Here is a 22,660-nt window from a genome sequence, read left to right on the forward strand (position 1 = left end):
TTCATAACATGATTGAAGATTAATTGAGATCATATCTTAGCAGTTGTACCGTTTTAAGTGTGTCACATTCCAGTTGTTCTGTAGTTGCACATAATTTCCTGCTTTGAGTTTGTATGAGCCTTTGCCGGTAATTTTGATGACTCGATATGGTCCTTCCTAATTCGGTCCCTGCTTCCTTTCGTTCGAGTTTCGGGTGTGTAATGTTACTTTCCTCAACACCAAGTCCCCGATCTTAAAGTGTCGTAGGTTGGCTCTTTGGTTGTAGTATCTTTTTATTCACTATTTCTGGGCAGCCAATGGGACTAGGGCGGCCTCATTCCTTTTATCCAATAGTTCTGGGATCATGATCATGGCCTCGCTATTTGACTCTTTGGTCGGATATTGGAACTTGAGGCTCAGCTCTCCCACTTCGACTGGTATTAAGGCTTCGGCCCCGTAGACCAACGAAAATGGAGTGGCCCTGGTACTAGACTTCGATGTCGTACGACATGCCCATAGGACTTCAGGAAGGATTTCATTCAATTTCCCTTTAGCATGGGTCAACCACTTTTTTAGGTTTTGAATGTTGGTCTTGTTTGTTGAATTCGCATGCCTGTTCTCACTATGGTGGTAAGGTGTTGATAGTATCTTCTTAATCTTGTGATCTTCGAAAAATTTATTTACCTTCCTATCGATGAATTATTTCCCATTATCGCACACAACCTCGGTCGGTATCCCAAATCGACATATTATGTGGTCCTAGAAGAAGTCAATGACTTCTTTCTCCTGGACCTTTTCAAATGATTGAGCCTCGACCCATTTGGAAAAATAATCAGTCATGAATTGTATGAATTGAGCTTTACCGAGTGCCCACGGTAGGGGACCGATGACGTCCATTCCCCACTTCATAAACGGCCATGGGGACAAGACCGAATGGAGTAGCTCTCCTGGTTGATGGATCATCGGTACGTGTCTCTAGCAGTCGTCGCATTTTTGTACGAAGTCCTTCGCATCTTTCTCCATTTCGGTCTAATAATAGTCATCCCTGATTAATTTCTGCACCAAAGATTCTGCCCCCGAATGGTTTGCACAAGTGCCTTCATGAACTTCTCTCAAGGCGTATTCGGTATCTCCCGGTCCCAAGCATCTGGCTAGCGGGCTATCGAATGTCCTCCTGAATAATGCCCCTTTGACCAAGCTAAATCTGGCAGCCTTGGTACGCAAGGCTCTCAATTCTTTGGGATCTAGGGGCAATTTCCTAGTCTTCAAGTAGTTTATGTACTTGTTCCTCCAATCCCAAGTTAAACTTGTTGAGTTTACATCAGCATGGACTTCTTCTGCCACCGACTTCATGAGTTGTATGCCTGTTCCCGATCTAAATTCGTCATCATCAACTAATGACCCAAGTTAGCCAGAGCATCGGCCTCACTGTTCTGATCTCGTGGCATGTGTTGTGGGGTCCATTCTTTGAATTGATGCATCGTTACTTGTAACTTGTCTAAATACCTTCGCATTCATCCCTTTTTTACTTCGAATGTCTCATTGACTTGATTTACAATGAGGAGGGAATCGCACTTAGCTTCGATCACCTCGACCCCAAGGATTTTAGCCAATTCGAGACCTGAAATCATGGCCTCATACTCGGCCTCATTGTTAGTCAATTTCACAGTTCTAATAGACTGCCTAACTACGTTCCCCGTAGATGGTTTCAGCATAATGCCAAGCCTGGACCCTTTTGCATTCAAGGCATTGTACATAAAAAGGGTCCAAATTCCCGAGGTAGTCCCTAAGGTCAGCAATAATTCCATTTCGACTTCGAGCACTAAGGCCAATGTAAAGTCGACCATGAAGTCTGCCAAAATTTGAGATTTTATGGCGGTTCTAGGTCTATACTCGATATCGTACCCGCTGATTTCGACGGACTATTTGGCCAACCAGCCAGAGAGCTCAGGTTTGTGTATGATGCCACTCAATGGGTAAGAGGTTACGACACATATGGGGTGGCATTGAAAGTACAATTTTAATTTTTAGAGGCGCTTAGCAAAGTGAGCGCCAATTTTTACAGGTGAGGATACCTTGTTTCGGCCTCGCCTAGAGTTCTACTGACATAGCAAATAAGAAATTGGCGTACCTTCCTTTCATGGACCAAGACTCCACTTATTTCCACCTTAGAAACTACCGATTAAAGGTACAATTATTCATCCGCCTTCGGAGTGTGGAGCAAGGGCGGACTCGAAAGGTACCGTTTGAGTTGTTCCAAAGCTTGTTGGAATTTCAGAGTCTAGGAAAAGTTATTCTTCTTCCTTAATAGTGAGAAGAACCAATGGCTTTAACTTTGTCTGAGGACCTTAATATAAACCGGCCTAGTGCGGCTATATGCCCGGTCAGCCTCTGAACGGCCTTGACACTGTCCACCATGCTGATATCTTCTATGACTTTGATTTTGTCGGGATTGATCTCGATCCCTCGATTGGATACCATGAACTCGAGGATTTTTTTGGATTCAACCTCGAATGTGCATTTTCAGCTTCATATTGTATTTCTTCAATATTTCAAAGGTTTCCTGCAAATGTTTCAGATCGTCCTCTGCTAGCAGGGACTTGACTAATATGTCGTCAATATAAACTTCCATTGATTTTTCTATATGTTCTTCGAACATACGGTTTACAAGGCGTTGATAGGTGGCACCGATGATCTTTAATCCGAATAGCATCACGTTATAACAATAGGTGCCGAATTTAATGATAAATGACGTCTTTTTTTGATCGCGCGGGTCCATCCGAATTTGGTTGTACCCGGAATAAGCATCGAGAAAACTAAGTATCTTATGTCTGGTCATCGCGTTGATAATCTGATCGATGTTAGGCAAAGGAAAAGAATCCATAGGGTATGCCTTGTTCAGATCTTTATAATCCACACACATTCTTAACTTATTTCCTTTTTAGGTACTACCACTATGTTAGCTAACCAGTCCAAGTATTTAACTTCCCGAATGGACCCTATTTTAAGGAGTTTAGATACCTCATCCTTGATGAATATATGTTTGACCTTGGACTGCGGTTTCCTTTTCTGCTTAACCAGATGGAACTTCGGGTCCAAGCTCAGTTTATGAGTGGTTACCTCCGGCGGGATCCATGTAATACCGAGATGGGACCAAGCGAAACAATCTATGTTAGAAATAAGAAACTCAATGAGTTTTTATCTTGAGCTCGGGAGATAACCCTTGCCCAAGTATACCTTCCGATCAGGTAAGTGTTCGATCAATATGACTTTCTCCAGCTCCTCGACCGTCGATTTGGTGGCATCGGAATCATGAGGAGTTATGAACAATATAGAAACTCCGTAATCATCCTTCTCTTCCACTCCTCATCCTTCCGGTTCGGTCGGGATCGGTATCAGTGATTGCTATTTAATTTCTTCCTTCCTTGTCGGCTCTGTGCTCTTTGATATTGAGACCGCGGCTACCAGGATCACCTCATCAACTGCAAATATTTCCTTTGTAGTTGGCTGCTCTCCGTAGACCATCTTGACTCTTCCTATTGTAGGGAACTCAGTGTTTGGTGTAAGGTTGAGGGTACCACCCTCATGTTATGAACCCATGGCATTCCGAATAGGGCATTGTACCTCATGTCCCTTCCGATAACGTAGAATCTTGTATCTTGGATCGTCCTGGCAGGGTTATTTCTCCTTTAGTAGTTTTGCATGCCATGTTAAATTCGTTCAACGCCCAGACCGCCGGCACTATTTGGTCTTGTAACCTCAACTGCTCTACGACGCTTGATCTGATGATGTTGGCCCTACTACCTCGATCAATTAATACAAATAGTCAACTTCTCCTCTCAATTGTTGGTAGTCCTCGGTCTTGTGGCCATTAGTACCATGATACTTACACATCAGGTTAGGATCCTCTAGGTAGGGTCGGACCGCAATGGTCGAGGCCACTTGGTTTCCTTGATGCACCTAATGGCTGATACGATACTGGATGCATCAACATTGAAGTTATACTATGATAACCTTAGTGCTTACCTTCCCCCGAGCGGGCTGCCGAAACCATTTTTTCTAATCAGACTTCGGCTATTGCCCTCTATCTCTTCTCTTTTTATTCCTTGTAGTGTTGCGCCCGGACCTGTGTCCCCTTCAATCTACGATGTATGGTTGATCCGGTCTTGGCATGGCCTTGATTCATGATCGACGACTCTTTTAGACCTATCATCGGCTCTGATGGGATAAACGGACCAAGAAGGGGCTCTGAAGACGTCCTCGGCTCTGATTTTTGATTGGTACCTGTTCTGGACGTTGGCCCAAGTTACTGCCGGGTACTTTATCAAATTTGTTTTAGCTGCTGCAAAGCCAAGGAGCTTCGGGGGTTAAGTCCTTGAGTGAATTCTTGAACGGCTCAATCATCTGCAACCAGAGGCAAGTCCATCAGTTCCATTTGAAACATTGACACGAACTCCCTGAACATCTCGTTGTCTCTTTGCTTAACCTTGAAAAGATCCGATTTTCTTGTCTCGACCTTGATAGCCCCGACATGAGGCTTTACAAAAGCATCGAGCCAATGGATTTTGGGGGTAAGTTGTGGTACCATATCATAGAATTTCCCCTAACTTCTTTAGTAACACCGACTTGATTTCATCGTCTTCCAAGTCGTTGCCTTTGATAATGCACGTGTAGGAGGTCACATGCCATTTGGATCCGTGGTTCCATTATAATTTGGAATATCGGGGATACTAAACCTCTTCAGGATCGGCTTTGGTGGCACGCTCGTTGGGAAAGGCTTTAGGACAAATCTTTTGGAATCTGGTCCTTTCAATATCGGAGGTGCTCCCAGGATTTGATCGACCCTAGAGTTGTATGTCTCCACCTTCTTGTCGTTTGCCTCAATTTTCTTTTCACCTGATTCCACCTGTTTTGTTAATGCTTCCAGTATCTTCATCACTTCAAGACTGACACCGGACTTATCTTCACCTGGTCTTTCGATGATCTGCATATTTCTTCTGGTGTTTTTTTGGGGACAGTTCGGGTTCAACTCTGCTAGGGGCACGACATTGATTTTGCAATTGCACTATCGCCGCCTGTTGAGCCTGCAACATTTCAAAGATTAATAGTAGGCTAACCCCGTTGCTTTCGGCTTTGGGCGCTCCTCGAGCCGTTGGTCGGGCCCCTCAGCGAACGCTGTTCTCGGGATCGGTAGGCAGGTTGGCGTTGGTGGCCACCTGCGAGTTAGCATCGATTGGGTTTGCAACTAGGACTCGGTTGGGATCAGCAGTAGGCACCTCGTTGCTAGGCACCAGATTGTTATTTTCGCCATGATGGCCAGACTCAGCCTCAACGTTCAAGTGAGAAGACTAAGAATTTGACATTTTTAAGCTGACCTGAAAGTGAGAACTCAAAGAACAAGTGTAAAATACAGTGTGTTATGGAGATTTTGTATCAAACCACCACTATTATCCTTAGCCCCACGGTGAGCGCCAAACTATTTACCCTTAAAACGGATAACAATTGAATTTATATGTGGTTTTAAAGATACGTGGATTGATTCAACACAAGTAATCAAGAATGTAAGATAAACGAATTAAAAATAAAATAAAAAATAAATAAACAAACCAGTTATGACGTTAAGGCAAGGCTCAGATTTAAGGTGAACAATAGTTTTGTCCTCGACTGGGCTCTCGATCCAAAGCCAAATGTATATAAAGAAAGTGATTAAAAAAAGAACTTTTTAATAGCTAGAAAGTAGAGAAATAAGTTTGTATTGCATTATATGCATGTTACAATTTGTCTATTGAATAAAAATCTTCCCCCTTATATAGTAGGAAAATTTCATCCCTAGTACAGTTCTAAAAAAGGTAAAAATCTTCCTTTCATCCCTAGAACAATTCTAAAAAAGGTAAAAATCCTTCTTTCTCGTTAATTACTGATACACTACCGATATCGGACGAGCTTTGCATCATGATATCCGGTTGGGTGCGGATATCACAACCCTCTGTTAGTTGTGTGAAACCGTTTGTAGTGCGTTCCGAGGTCTTGGAGCTGGTTCTGGGTTGGACAGTGTCCCCGTTCCAGCCTTGATTCAAAGAGTTCCCAGATTTGGTCTTCATCTCATACATTCATACTCTTACTTCTTTTGACTTACCAGAAAGTCAAAGTGTGTGCTAACCCCGAGTTCACCCGTATACACATACCAATATATATGTAGCGAACCGTTGGTAATTAATTATCAATATACTGACTTGTCGTAGTTTATCAGTTTATGGACAATATTAAAGAGGTATTGCTTATTCTCGTTTTCAATTGCCAGTCCTCGTCTTGGTCCCTCGAGCATTAGCCATCGCCTTGGACTCATCTTGCTCCGTAGGTAATATCATATTCTTAATTCAACTTCATATATAGCATCGATTTGATTAATCCCATATTTAATTATGTGAAACCTATTAAGCAGTTATTATGGGGCTTTTGCATCTATACGCGGTTTTGGGATCACAATTGAACCTATACTCACTTTGCAAAAAAGTTTGCAAGTATACTCATTATACGATCAATTTCAAACTTATCGGGTCTAAAGTAAAAAAAAATTAGTCTAAAGTGAAAATATTGCACTTCAAATGCACTTAAGGCCAAATAGGTCTGAAGTGCAACCAATGGTTTCATGCACTTAAGGTTAATAAGTCTGAAGTGAAAAATTGCACTTTAGATGCACTTAAGGCCAATAAGTCTGAAGTGAAAATTCGCACTTCAGATGCACTTAAGGCCAAAAGATGTGAAGTGCAACAAACGTTTTGCTACACTTAAGGCCAATAAGTCTAAAGTGAAAAATTGCACTTAAGGCCAAAAGGTCTGAAGTGTAACAAACGTTTTGCTACACTTAAGGCCAATAGTCTGAAGTGAAAAATTGCATTTCATATGCACTTAAAGCCAAAAGGTCTGAAGTGCAACAAACGTTTTGCTACATTTATGGCTAATAAGTCTAAAGTGAAAAATTGCACTTCAGATACACTTAAGGCCGAAAGGTCTGAAGTGCAACAAATGTTTTGCTACACATAAGACTAATAAGTCTGAAGTGAAAATTTCACTTCATCTGCACTTAAAACCAAAAGGTCTGAAGTGCAACCAATGTTTTTATGCACTTAGGCCAAATAGGCCTGAAGTGCAAATTTCCCAGAAACAGAAATTTGTTCTTCGAATTATAACAATCCAATATACGATTTAACACCTAAATCTACTCCAAATGAGATTAAATATGAAACATAACCTCCAAATATCATCAGGAACAAACCTTAATCAACAATTTGTCAAAACAACAATAAATCTAATGAACTCATTTTGCAATTAAGAAAAAGAAGAAGAAATTATAAGCAATAGTAAAAAATAAAGCGTTATAACATCTCAACATTGTAAAACATCATAAACTATATTAAAATATGTTCACAATTATTATATAAAATCATTGTCACCCGAAGAAGAAGAAGAAAACGAAGGAGGAGAAGGATCAGGAGAAAGGGGCTTCAAGTTGTTTAAAATGTGGGTACAAATTAAAACTTATTTAAAAAGTGAATATAAGTTAAATGAAGGTGACCAAATAAGACGCCCGATGCAATTTTTACGTTATTATCGACAGCAATTCCATTTCAACAAAATAATCTTGTCTCTGTAAATATCTAGTTGAGACAAGTTGTCCTTTTTCAAACTACTAGTCCACTTAATTTAAACTCTTAATCCTTTTGGCTAAAGTCAACAATCAGAAACAGTATTATCTCACACATAATACCCAAAACTAAATATTTCAACTGTATACACGTTAAGGAAGATGTGAAAAAGACTTGGTGTCTCTTACATTGGTGAAGGAACCTTTGGAATGAAACGAAATATTGCAGAAGATAAGGTTTTGGTATCTTCATTTGTTGGGCCGCCATTGATGTTCTCGTGTTGGGCCTTGAAATATTCTTAGGAAAAATGACACTGTATAGCCACTCTCAAAATATTAGCCAAAAAAAACCCAAAAAATATATATATATTTCTGGCGCAGGTAAAAGTGATAATATCCCATATTCTTACAATAAATTCCCTCTACCGCTCTGCCCAACAGTCTTAAAGCCCTTCTCAGGTGGGCTTCAGTTTACATCTCCATTGAATATATTTAAAGAATTAATCTAAATAGCCGCCTACACAACCACTTAAAGTAAAAATAGTCGGCAGTTGTATATTATATATATAGCTCATGTATCATATGTATATAATCATATAATTTATGTATAATCGATGTATACTGGCTAGAAAAAATAAACAGTGATTCCAGCCGACTATTTGTGTAAAGATTCAAAAAGTGGAATTTGCTTTACAAGTTAATATAAGTAAGCAACATCTTTATGGCATGAAAAATACCTTTTATTTGCTCCTTCTCTTCTTCACTCTCATATTTCTCAATGACAATATGTTGGAAATTTCTTTTCTGTTGAAGCAGTTCATTCTATAAAAACTTTAAATTTTGTTACGTGTAAATATAGAACATTTCATTCTCCCAGAACAGCCATATTTAATCCTTCATTTGGCGGTGTATGTTCTATTTGCTTTCTCTAGTAAGCAATATATTTGTACTTTGTAATAGCTACTATGTCATATACTTTGTAATGTCTCTAGTTGTTGGACTAAAAAATGGTGTATCTGGTGAAGATCGACATTTACAGAGGAACCCTAAAGATGGCTAAGTTCCTAAGTTTGAGTTTTGGTCTAAAGAACCAAATTCTTTTAAATCAATGTTGGATAAAGAACCCCGATCCAATTGATTAATTCACTATGGGTCTCTATAATTGGGCTTCTTATCTTCATACAAATTGGGCATATTCAACACTGAAGAATGGAGCTTCTAGAAGGGAATATTGTTCAGCTGTTATAGTTATTCTTTATTCATTGTATTTATATATCTATGTTAGTTACAGATATACAAATAGAATAGTGACACATGTATAGGTGGTTATTTCTTAGATTCCTTTTAGCTTGTATATAAACACATGCACTATACACAACAAATACATTATCAATATACAGAAAATTTTCTCAAGTCCTTTCATTTATTTCTACACTAGTTCTATAGATCCTTTGAAAAATTAATGCTCAATTATAAATTCTAATTGAGTTTTGTGACTTTTATGGTTAGTTGACCGTCGGTTAAGTTAATGTTAGTAATATTATAATATAGTATATTTTCATGGAGAAAAAGAAGGTAATGAAATACCCATTCATAGCAAGTAGAAGGCAAGTCAATAGCGCAAGGGTAATCATGGTATCCTTAAGCCATTATCGGAATTAGGGGTAGCAAATGGGCGAGTTGGGCTAAATTTGGCCGGGTCAAGATGGATTAGGTCAATAAATGGGTCATTGCCCAATCTAGCCTAAAGTGTACTTGAGCTAAGATGGGCTGGGTTAAGATGGGCTAAACAATGGGTCATAACTCAACCCGCCCAACTTGACCCATATTTTAGAATCATGCTCATCTTGCATAAAAAAGCTTTGTACCTTAAAATGTGTAGGTTGAAAAATATTTTGCGGGTGGGGGTAGAGGTTGGAGTGGGTGGGTGGGTGGTGCAGAAAAACAGAAAATTAAAAATACAAAAAAAATGTAAAAAAATTTTTGAGGGGGGTTTGCGCGGGTGGGGGGAGGGTTAGGGTGGTGGGTGGTGCAAAAAATTTTTAAAAAAAACTGAAAATTGAAAATACAAAAAAAAAAAGTAATTTTTTTAGTGGGATTGCAACGAGGGGGGTAGGGGGTAGGGGGTAGGGTGTATGGGTGGTGCAGAAAAACAAAAGAATAGAAAATTAAAAATACAAAAAAAAAAAAAATTTAGGACAAGTAAGTAAATTTCTAGATAAGTTGGGTTGAAATCTCTTTGTTTTGGGTGAGTTTCATGGATTGTAGGTCAGAATGATTTATAAAAACTAATGGGTTAACTTGGGCTCAGCCAAATTGATCCATGAGCTAAAATATTTGTAGCACAACCCATTAATCTCTGAACAAGTTGGATAAGTTTGGGCTCAAATTGACACCCCTAATCGAAATCAAAGTATCTGATCCCATCCTTAATTCTTTTTCCTCTCTCCCATAAGTGGAATTCGTGCTCCACGTGACTTAAAATAACTTGAATATTTCAAATCCATGAGTAGACCTTTCCATTTTTCAAATTTTCCTCTTAATTCACAAATTAGGCTTAAAAGATTTTAAAAAATCTAATTCTACATTGGAATCAAAGCATCTAATCTCTGTTATCTACTCGTGGACGGTGGACTCCAATCATAAAGGGTTACAGCTGAATATGCGACGGGAGTATGTTCTTCCTCCATCTTTTTTATGTAATTCAATTTGTCTGGTATAATGTTTTAAAAAAATAAAGAAAATTTTGGTATTATTATTATATTGATGTGACTATAAATTTTATTATTAAAATAAAATATTTAAATTATTTTCTTAAATATAAAAAAAGATCATTATTTTTAGAATAATTTAAAATCATAAAGTGCAGAAAAGAACAGAGGGGCATGGTACAATTTGCAATCCACCTGACATAAGACAATTTATTTTTTGTATATATTCGCGGTTTAATGAAAAGACAAATACCGACGGACCGGGGACCAGGTTGGTTCAACACTTGAACTTCATTGGCATATATTACAGTAGCCCTACACATGTTTCTACTAATAATAAAGAAACAGCAAAATAGAATATTATTAATTGAAAGTTGTCCATCTGCAGTTGCGTGTGCTCGAGTCAGACAAACATAAACTGAAACAGAACAAATTCACATCAAATTTACGTTTTCAAACTTGATTCTTTCTCATTTCCCGTTGGAGTTCACGTTTTATTCGTCTTTCTTCTTTAACAGAGGATCTTGATCCTTCTCCTACTCACTCTTCATATTAATTTATGTTGTTGTTTGGGGGGTTTTTAGATGGCTGATGATGAAGGAGGAGACCTGTGATATTTCATTTACAGAGTGAAGAGATGATTGACTTTTGCAGTTAGTGCTAGCAAAGGATGATGAGAGACAAGAGGGACTTAAGGCCTGTAATCTTGAAATTTGGGGTTGCTTTAGCTCTCTCACTTGGTGGAATTATCTTTACCTTTTTTAGAAACAAAAGAATTAAGCCCTCCAATTCTCCTCCATCACCCAGTTCAGGTCAGTTCCACAACCTCCTAAACCTAAGTAAGTAAAAGAAAAATGGGGGTGGGGGGGGGATGGTGGGAGAGGGTTGAGGACTTTTCCGTATTTTTCTTTCTGGGATTGATTTTATATGATGGGTTGAGTTACAGGTGGTACAAAAGGCGAGCTCAAAAATGATGATCAGAAGACTCCTGCGTCGAGCAATTCATTTTTCGATGTGCCAGAGAGAGATGTAAGTTTATTAGACTGGTGATTCTTATTTTGATGTTCTGAATTCTTACTTGATTTTAGGTTTTAAGTTAGATTTTGTTTGATTTGAAGGGTCAACTCTTTGATTTTATGTTAATTCAATTTCTCAGCACATGATGTAATGGTAATAGATTGCTTTAAAAGCTGTTAAATTAGTGACAGTGGATTAAATGTGGAAATGATTAATTTAGCTGCATGAATTTCCTATAAGTAAAAAGTTCAAGCATGATCACAGTTTTCAACCACTGAATTTTGCCTTATATGAGCTGAGGGATAGCCTTAATTTAGTTCATGAATTTCCTATGTTGCTTCTTCCTATTTTCCCTTGTTGTATTTACAGTTGCAGAAAAACGTTACTGTAATGTCCATGGTGTCCTAGTGTTTTTCTTAATTTTGTAACTTTGAATCGTTTAATTGCTCGTAAAGCTGATTTTTTTCCTCTGGTTATGCTTCAGTTGTGCATAATAGTTCCCTTTTGGAATACCGGTTGTGCATTGACCAGGAAAAGAGTTCTGAATGGGTTTGGGGGGGGGGGGAATTGAATAATTGCCTTGAATGTTTTCCTGTTATCAGACTGTTGATTTGTTGTCCTGCTTCAAGCTAGTCACTTCTATGCTGCTTCTTGCAGGAAGATTTCTCCATACCAAAACGCATTATCGAGAGTTCTATAAGTGTTCCATCTACAAGTGGTAAGTCTGATGGAGATAGAGATGGGTTTCTTCTGCCCGAGTTCAATGAACTTGTAAAGGAATTCAGTTTATCTTCAAAGGCTAATTTTTCTCCAAAGAAGGATGTTGAAACACCACATCACGACGGAGATTCACCCAGAGAACATAAAATTGTTGCGGATGACCATGAGCAAGAGATTAAGAACCTTAAGAATATTGTTAAAACTCTTAAAGAAAGGGAGAGGACTCTTGAGATCCAACTGCTTGAGTATTATGGCCTCAAGGAGCAAGAATCTGCCGTAATGGAACTTCAAAATCGGCTAAAAATAAACAATATGGAAGCTAAGCTTTTGGGTCTTAAAGTCGAGTCCTTGAAGGCAGAGAAGATGAGGTTAGAGGCTGAAGTGGCTGATTATGCAAAGGTTGTGTCAGAACTTGAAGCTGCGAAATTGAAGATAAAGCAGCTGAAAAAGAAACTCAGGTTGGAAGCTGATCAAAACAAGGAACAGATTTTATCCCTTAAAGAAAGAGTTTTGAAGTTGCGCGATGAAAAGAATCCTGTTGAAGCTGAATCAGATGTTCAATTAAAGCCGGAAAAATTGAAGGACTTGGAGAGCGAGGCTGATGAGTTGAGGAAATTTAACCACAGCTTAAGAGTAGAAAACTCGACGCTGGCTGAGAGACTGGAATCTGTTCAGATCCTTGCCTCTTCTGTTCCGGGAGATGATGAAGTAAGTCTTTGATTCATGCTTTTATTTTCAACTTTGTCAAATTCATGTGCTTTGTTGACCTTTTATGTGTCGCAGACAAAAGCATTGGAAGAAGAAAAGCTACGACTGAGAAAGCAAAATGAAGATTTGATAAGGGAACTTGAGCAGCTTCAAGCAGACCGCTGCAATGATGCCGAGGAACTAGTCTATCTTCGATGGGTAAATGCTTGCTTGCGGTATGAGCTGAGGAACTATCAGCCCATCCCGGGCAAAACAACTGCAAGGGACCTCAGTAAAACATTAAGCCCCAAATCTGAGAAGAAAGCCAAGCAACTAATTCTTGAATATGCAAATAAAGAAGGCCAAGGGGATAAGGGGATCCACGTTTCAGATATTGATTCTGATTGGTTATCCTCTCAAGCATCCTATCTTTCGGACTCTGGTGAGTTTGATGATACTTCTGTTGATAATTCTTCAGCCCATAAGACTGACGCTTCAAACAAAAGCAAAGTCTTTGGTAAGCTTATGAGATTAGTACGGGGAAAGGACCATCATCACGGTCAGAGTTCTCCGGAAATGGTTCACAGTACAGAAAGACGCCCTAGTTATTCTTCGGGGTACAACTCAGATACGGCTGCTATAGATGCTGGAGCTGTTAGGCTCCGCAGCAGATCAAGAATCTCATCTCAGGGTTCGTCCAAACAGTTTATGGATTTCAATCCAGTATCTCAAGGTTCAAGGAACGTTAAGGGAGAACGCAACAACTATTTGACAGGTATGAGGAGATATAGTGATTCATTAGATTACATCTCAAAACATCTTGCTGATTCACCTCAACAAGAAAGAAATAACCATGACCCTGAAAATGTCCAGAAATCCGAGTTGTTGAAATATGCAGAAGTTCTGCAAGGGTCTCGTTCTAAAACATCATTTTGTAAGAGATCAGCATCAGTTAGTTTCTTCTAACTTCTGTAAATATAAAAGACTATACCAGTGTGCGCAACATGTTTCTTGCTTCTTTCATTTTTCTATTTCCTCAATATTATTGCCCCTCTTCATGGATAGAGGTAGCATAGGTTCATAGGTGGGGAATCCCTTTATTGTGGGAATCAACTTACTGCAACATGATTACTTCAGTTGTTAATGCATGTAGTCCTACAAATATTCCCAGTGTAACATAAAAACTAGTGCATCTTCTTACATGGAAGTTATAATGAGGAAATTTTGATTAGCAAAAGGAAACAGAGAAAAGATTATACTAGTGTGTATTACTATTGTATTAGATATAAATATTTGGTTTTCTATGTAGCTTCTGATGCTTTTTCCTTAATCCAATTAACCTAGGGGTGTCAATGGATATTTAAAAACCGACTAAACCGATCGAACCATACCGCAGCCGTAGGTTTTTATATAAATCTATAACCGTATCAATAATTAGAGTAGGTTTTTTATTTTATGAAAATAAACCGAAAAAATACCGAACCGTACCGAATAAATTTACAATGTGAATAATATATTTATATATTAAGTTTAAAAATAATAAAGCATTAAATTTTTCTTGGGCCTTTGAATTATGAAACAGTTACAAACCAACACGTAATTAAACTTAAAATCCTCCAAACCTACTTTGATACTCCTATTGAAACTAAATTATTTCTAGAATGTTCACTAGCAAGACACAAGATATAGTGTATGAGTAGCAATCTATAATATATTGAACATGTTTCCTTTCGTATGATTTTGATTTATCTTCTTGAATATTTAATCTTCTATAGACTTTATTCTTGAATCCCAACTTAGTTAATATTTTTTCCCTCGTGTGATTTTTTTTTATTTGTTTAGTTTCTTTCATGCTAATGTAGAATAGTTGATTGATCTATACTCTAGCCATCTTTCATATTTTCTTAATTCATCACCTTTTAAACTGTAAAAATATCTAGAGAGTTTTGCTAAGTCCTAAAAAAGTATGTATGTTATTGCATTCTACTTCTACTAGTGACTTTTACATGGCATTAAAATAATTACCGAAAGTTTACTAGACCGTACCGATACCGAAGAGAAACCGACATGATTGGGACGGTTTCGAAAAGTCCAATTTTAATTATAAATAATAGAATAACCGAAAAATTGGTATGGTATAAATTTTATAAAATAACCGGCTGAACCGATCCATTGACACTCCTAAATTAACCCCTTGAAATGAGTGCTTATTCATTGTCATATACATTTAAAAATGAAACTAGATATTGTTTCAATGAACATTTGATCTCTTAATGATGATAGAAAGGAGAAAGTGATTCTTTTTACATGTGGAGGACAAGGAACCAAGTCCATGTGAGATCTTCTGATTCAAATGCGTTGCTCGGTCAATTTCAGTTTTGCAGTTTCCTTTAAGTATCTACTGAGCTATTGCTGCCCTTTTATTGTTTCTGTTACGTGTCAATTCTCACTAATACAAGATTAAAGCAACTACGTGTGTTGCAGGAAACCCCCAAAAAAGAACCTTGGCTCAATTCTTATTTGCATTCCATATAAGTATTTATATTTGCCATGACTCGTGAGCGTGATCAAGCAGTGGTGGATCCAGGATTTTAAAGTCGTAGGCATTCACCGACAAAAATTCGGAAAGAAGAGGAAAATGAATTTTAGTTATGAATGCTTACTCAATATTTATCTAAATATTTTTATAATTACCTATACAAATTTACTAAATTTTGTCAAATATAATGGGTGCTTGAGCACCCAAAAATAACATGTAGATCCGCTACTGTGATCAAGGGCAAGACGCTAGGCTTGTATCCATTTTTCTTTTCTTTTAATTTTTCTTATTACATCGGGGGGGGGGGGGGGAGCGGGGAAGGCGAAGGAGATGTTATTGCAGGATTGCGTATAGGTGTTCGTAACACACAACGGAAGACAATAACAATCTTAGGCTGATCTTTTAGTGTTTAAAATTTATTTACATGTCAATAGATCGGATCTAAGACGTACCTGGTGAAGAAAGTCTCGTTTCAAATTCTTCGATAGTGGAAGATTCTATGCGTATCCACACCGAGACCGATCCTTGCTATCAACTCTTTGATCAACGAAACCTGCGAACAAATTGAACGAAAAATTATGGTGAAATTTTTCCCAAAATTTTCAACTCAAATTAAAAGAACAAAAAACACTTTTAGTGTAATTGTATTTTCTCTCTTGGCTTTGTATTACACTCACTTTCACAAAGTGTGTTTTCTTCTCAAGAAAAATTGTGCAAATTTTGTGTGATGACCCAAAAAAAAAATGTCATCTTTAATTTAAATATTTATTTCTATGTTTTATGAAAATGTGGAGAACTTACCTGATATGAGTTTAGTGTCACCAGAATAGTTAATGTGAATGTCGTTCCTTTTCTAGTAATAAATTACTCATGAGGCCAATGTTGGTATTGTTTCATGTTGGGTTACGTTGATTGGATTATGTATATGTTGTTAGGATTGGTTTCTCGGATTCTCTGACAGGTGGATAGACCCAGTTACAAAGGAAACTCTAGCGAAATTTTTGAATATTTTGGGAGTTAGTAAAAATTCGGGAAATTGAAATGTGCGAAAGAAGAGGTAAGTTATGTTATGTGTTTGGGGGCGGACTCTACTTCTCATCCGACGACCTATTAACATGATGGATGCCAATTGGATATGATAGCAAGTGTACGAAACATACTATAAGTGATATGAGGTCTAAGGAAGGTTCTAAGTCTAAGCCAAGTTGGAAAATTACATAATAGACTAAAGCTGCAAATGAGTACGCGCAAGACCTCACTTTGGACGAGCATATCTACATGTATATAATGAGTTGTGTGATGCACAACCTATCAAATTAAAGCTCTTTGAGTCTAGTTTCCATCGTATCCAACCATTTGTCATTTGGAGGTGTATACAAACAGTTATGACCATTATACCTTACCTGTGTCATAAGCGCGCCCAGGCACGCGACCGCGCCGCGACCGTGCCGATTTAAAAGTTTTCTGCCTGTGAGCGCGGCGGGAGCGCGGAAGGAGTGCGGAAAAGCACGTAAATCCCTATAATACCCCTGGGCAGTGTAAAAAACGAAGGGGTCCAAAATTACTTCCATTTTTGGTCATTCAAGCACGGATTCGGGAGATTCCAAAGGGGTTTTTCACGATTTCGACTTGGGTAAGTGTTCTATATCTGGAAGTGATTACATTTCATGAATCTATATCAATATTCGTCGTTTATTTCATATTTGGATGAAAGAAATTGTGGTTTTCTAAAACTTTCCAATAATGAAAATTTAGGATTTGAAGATCCATTTGACATCGGAATTCGATAATTTTTGTATAGTTGAACTCATATCGGAATGGGTTGTCGGATTTTATGAGTTTTGTCGGATTCCGAGACGTGGGACCCACGGGCAATTTTTGAGCTAAATTTCGGATTTTAATCCGGAAAATTTGTAAATTCATATAGAATTAGTTCCTACGATTCGTGTTGAGTATTTTGAATTGTTTATGACTATATTTGAGAATTCGGGGCACGAATTCGCGAGGCAAAGGCTTGTTGGAATTTTGAATTGGTTGCAAAGCGAGGTAAGTGTTTGGTCTAACCTTAACTTGAGGGATTAGGAGTCGAGTCCTATTTGCTATGTGGTATTTGTCGAGTACGACGTATAGGCATGGTGGCGAGTATCTATACGTTGGTGTCAAGCATGCCCGTGAGTCTTATATTGTGATTATTATGACTTCGTTGTATTATTCATGCTTTGATGATGATTTCTATTGTTGGGTAAAGTTTGTGGAAGTAATTGAGACATTTGAATATTAAGGAGCGTCGGCTCAAGTTGTTCAATGAAATGTGAAAGTATAAGTGGTAATTGAATCTTTTAGAGCATTGGCTCAAGTTGTGAAGTGAGTTGTGAAGTAAAAGTGAAAAAGAAAAAAAGAGAAGAGAATCATTATATTATCTCCCTTGCCGGGATATTGTTGCTTTTGATGTTATCTCCCTTGCCGGGATGTTGATGTTTCTTTTGATGTTGTTCCCTTACCGGGACTTGATTGTTGAACTATTGTTCCCTTGACGGGATTCTTATTGTAATTTCATTTATTCCCTTGCCCTATTGTTTCTGATTGTTGTTTGGGTAAGGAAGAGTGTTAAAGGATGAAGGGTGATGTCGTTTATTGTTTTGGTGAGAGAGTGTTAAAGTACGAAGGGTGATGTCGTGTTATATGGTGAGGATGAGAGTAAAAGCACGAAGGGTGATGTTGTGCACATTTTCATTATTTGATTGTTTTGGTGAGGACGAAAGTAAAAGCACGAAGGGTGATGTTGTGCACTTATTGATTCCTGATTCTTTATTGATATCTGAGATATGTTGTTTCTTTCAATTTCCTGTTGTCTTTCTATTCTAAGTTGATAGTTCCCCTGCAGCATGTTACCCCTCCCATACTTGACTGTATATTACTGTTCTTCTTTTTCTGTTATATAGTTAAATTGCACAAGTTTATTTGGTAGTCTGGTCCTAGCCTCGTCACTACTTCGCCAAGGTTAGGCTAGGCACTTACCAGCACATAAGGTCGGTTGTGCTAATACTACACTCTACACTGTGTGCAGATCCCGGAGCAGCAGTTTTTGGACCGTGGATTGGGTGGTTGCCTTCAGTCCACGCGGAGATCTAAGGTAGTCCTGCAGGCGTCCGTAGGCCCTGGCGTCTCCCTCTATCCCTTTACTCCTGTTTCATTTATTCAGTTCAAAAACAGTGTATCTTTTATCTTTCAGACTTTATATGTAGTATTCTTAGATCGTCTGTGAAACTGTGACACCAGTTCTGAGTGGTCGAGGCTCAAACAGTTGTATTAGATATATATTTCAGATAGTTTACTGCATTTCTTTCGCTTATTGAAATTTCCGTTGTCTACACATTATTGCTTTATAAGTGTTAAGGAATATAATTTGGTAAAAATGTAATTTGCTCAAACAGTAGGCTTGTCTAGATGACATTAGTAGGCGCCATCATGACTCCCAAGGGTGGGAAATCCAGGTCGTGACAAGTTGGTATCAGAGCTCTAGGTTACATGGGTCTCATAGTTCACAGACAAGCTTAGTAGAGTCTGAAGGATCGGTACGGAGACGTCTGTATTTATCCCCCAGAGGCTACAAAGTTAGGAAAAACTTCACATTTATTCTTTCCTGTCATGCGGTTTGGTTTCTCAATGCTAATTGGATTTCTACTCTGTTCTTTTGCAGATGGCGAGTATACGCGCTTCCTCATCCACTGACCAGCAGCCCGAGCCCCCAGCAGCAGCTCCCACGAGAGGCAGAGGGCGAGGCCGAGGTCATGCTAGAGGTCGAGGTAGGGGCAGAGCTCAGCCTAGAACAGTAGCACCAGCGGTGGAGACTTAAATTGACTGTGATGATGAGGTTCCGGCCCCAGCAGTTCCGGTGGGCCCACCTCAGGTCCTATAGGGGTTTATTGCTACCCCCGTACTCCAGGATGCTCTGATCCGTCTAGTGGGCCTTTTGGAGAGTGTCACCCGGGCATGCTTGCTTCTTGTTGCCCTAGCCGTCTCTCAGGCTGGAGGAGGAGCTTAGACTCCTGCTACTCTTACTCCGGAGCGGGTAGCTCCCCAGTTTCAGACTCCAGCAGCTCAGCCAGTTGGAGCAGTTCAGCCTGGTATTGTAGCACAGACTAGAGATGAGCCAGCTATGTCTGCTGATGCCTTGTGGAGATTGGACAGGTTTACCAAGCTCTTCACTACCACTTTCAGCGGTGCATCTTCTGAGGATCACCAGGATTATTTAGACAGCTGTCATGAGGTTCTCAGGAACATGGGGATAGTGGAGACCAATGGGGTCAACTTTGCTACTTTTCGCTTATTTGGATCCGCCAAGACTTGGTAGAGAGATTATTGCTTGGCTAGACCAGCCGGATCACCAGCTTTGACTTGGGAGCAGTTTACTCAGCTATTTCTTGAAAAGTTTCTCCCTATTACTCAGAGAGAGATCTATCGGAGGCAGTTTGAGCGTCTCCAGCAGGGTTCTATGACTATTACTCAGTATGAGACGAGATTCATCGACTTGGCCTGTCATGCTCTTATCATACTTCCCACCGAGAGAGAGAGGGTGAGGAGATTCATTGAGGGACTTATTCAGCTGATTCGACTTCAGATGGCCAAGGAGACTAGGAGTGAGATTTATTTCCAGGAGGCGGCCAATATGGCCAGAAGAGTTGAGATGGTTCTATCGCAAGGAGGTGGTCAGGGGTCTGACAAGAGGCCTCGTCATTCAGGCCGATTCAGTGGTACCTCGTTTGGAGGCAGAGATTCGTATGGTAGAGGTCATCCTCATAGGCCTTTTCAGTTAGCACTTCAGGTTTCTCATAGTACTTCAGGTGGTCGTGGTTCCTATATGCAGTATTCTGATCAGCAGTCCTACAGTGCACCACCAGCTCCTATCAGTGCACCGCCGCTTCAGAGTTTTTGGGGTGGTCATTCAGGTCGTCAGGGTCAGCAGTCTCAGCAACCGAGGGCTTGTTACACTTGTGGTGATATAGGTCACATTGCTAGGTTTTGCCCTTGAGCATTGAGTAGCTCTCAACATCAGGGTTCTCGTGCCATGGTTCAGGTGCCAAGTGTTCCACAGCCCGCCCGCCCAGCCATCTAGAGGTGGGGGTAAAGGTGCTAGAGGTGGAGGTAGAAGTGTTAGAGGTGGAGCTTAGGTTTCTAGAGGTGGAGGCTAGCCAGCAGCAGGCCATCCTAGAGATGTAGTTCAGAGTGGTGGGGCCTAGCCCCGATGCTATGCTCTTCCAGCCAGGCCCGAGGCTGAGGTTTCCAATGCCATTATTGCAGGTATTGTTCTGGTTTGTAGCAGAGATGCTTCAGTTTTATTTGATCCGGGATCTACGTATTCCTATGTGTCATCTTATTTTACACGGTATCTGGTCATGCCTAGTGATTCTTTGAGTGCTCATGTTTATGTGTCTACACCAGTGGGTGATTATATTGTGGTAGATTGAGTCCATCGTTCATGTGTAGTTGTGATTGGGGGTCTTGAGACTCATGTAGATTTGCTTCTTCTGGACATGGTCGATTTCGATGTCACATTGGGGATGGACTGATTATCACCTTATCATGCTATCTTAGACTGTCATGCCAAGACTATGACCTTAGCCTTGTCGGTTTTACCTCGTTTAGAGTTGAGAATGACTCCTGGTCATTCTACCCGTAGTGTTATCTCTTATGTGAAGGTTCGACGCATGTCGAGAAGGGGTGTTTGTCCTATTTGGCATATGTTTGCGATTCTAGTGCCGAGGTTCCTTCTATTGATTCTGTGCCTATTGTTCGTGAGTTTCCTGAGGTATTTCCTTCAGACCTGCCAAGTATGCCACCCGATAGGGATATTGACTTTTGCATTGATTTGGCTCTGGGCACTCAGCCCATTTCTATTTCGCTGTATCGTATGGCCCAGCCTAAGTTGAAAGAGTTGAAGGAGCAGTTGCAAGACTTGCTTGAGAAAGGTTTCATTAGACCAAGTGTTTCGCCTTGGGGTGCGCTGGTGTTGTTTGTTAAGAAGAAGGACGGATCGATGAGAATGCGTATTGATTATCGGCACTCGAACAAGGTTACAATCAAGAATATGTATCCATTGCCAAGGATTGATGATTTGTTTGATCAGCTTCAGGGTGCCAAGGTATTTTCGAAGATTGACTTGAGATCTGGCTATCATCGGTTAAAGATTAGGGCATCCGATGTCCCTAAGACAGCTTTCCGCACTCGGTACGTGCATTATGAGTTCTTGGTGATGTTATTCGGGTTGACAAATACCCCAACAACATTTATGGATTTGATGAACCGAGTGTTCAGGCCTTACTTGGATTCTTTCGTGATAGTCTTCAATGACGATATTTTAATCTATTCCCACAGCCGGGAGGAGCACGAGCAACATCTGAGAGTGGCTTTTCAGACTTTGAGAGATAGTAAGTTGTATGCTAAGTTTTCGAAGTGTGAGTTCTGGTTGAATTCAGTTGCTTTCTTGGGTCATGTTGTTTCAGAATAGGGTATTCAGGTAGATCCAAAGAAGATAGAGGCAGTCAAGGATTGGCCTAGACCCGTATCAGCTACAGAGATCCGAAGTTTCTTGGGATTTGCAGGCTATTATCGTCGGTTTATGGAGGGGTTTTCATCCATCGCAGCCCCAATGACCAGGTTGACCCAGAAGGGTGCCCATTTTAGATGGTCGGACGAGTGTGAGGCGAGCTTTCAGAAGCTCAAGACAGCTTTGACTATGGCACTGGTGTTGGTTTTGCCTACTTGTTCAAGGCCTTATACAATTTATTGTGATGCATCTCGTATTGGACTTGGTGCGGTGTTGATGCAGGATGGCAAGGTCATTGTGTATGCTTTATGGCAGTTGAAGATTCATGAGAAGAACTATCTGGTTCATGATTTGGAGTTAGCACCCATTGTTCACGTGTTGAAGATTTGGAGGCACTATCTGTATGGGGTGTCGTGTGAGGTGTTCACGGATCACAAGAGTTTGCAATACTTGTTCAAGCATAAGGAGCTAAATTTGAGGCAGAGAAGATTCTTGGAGCTATTGAAGGACTATGATATCACCATCTTATATCATCCGGGGAAGGACAATGTAGTAGCCGATGCTTTGAGTAGGAAGTCAGCCAGTATGGGCAGTCTTGCGTATATTCCGGTCGGTGAGAGACCGCTTGCTTTGGATGTTCAGGCTTTGTCCAATCAGTTCGTAAGGTTGGATGTTTCTGAGTCCAGCCGTATATTAGCTTGCATAGTCGCTCGTTCTTCTTTATTGGAACGTATCTGAGATCGGCAGTATGATGATCCGTATTTGTGTGTCCTTAGGGACACGGTGCAGCATGGTGGTGCCAAGCAGGTTACATT

At 39.8% G+C, this 22,660-nt stretch overlaps 1 protein-coding gene across 1 annotated transcript; it reads left to right on the plus strand.

Annotated features, from left to right (window-relative positions):
• Window positions 1-10,700: 10,700 nt before the first annotated feature.
• On the plus strand, window positions 10,701-14,015 carry LOC104237868 (protein CHUP1, chloroplastic-like). Its single transcript, XM_009792094.2, has 4 exons — window positions 10,701-11,147; window positions 11,282-11,364; window positions 12,010-12,780; window positions 12,856-14,015. Exons 1-4 carry the CDS (start codon window positions 11,006-11,008, stop codon window positions 13,723-13,725), a joined length of 1,866 nt encoding a protein of 621 aa, XP_009790396.1. The 5' UTR covers window positions 10,701-11,005; the 3' UTR covers window positions 13,726-14,015.
• The last annotated feature ends 8,645 nt before the right edge of the window (window positions 14,016-22,660 follow it).

Source organism: Nicotiana sylvestris, chromosome 6 (assembly GCF_000393655.2).
Source record: "Nicotiana sylvestris chromosome 6, ASM39365v2, whole genome shotgun sequence".
Lineage (NCBI taxonomy): Eukaryota > Viridiplantae > Streptophyta > Magnoliopsida > Solanales > Solanaceae > Nicotiana > Nicotiana sylvestris.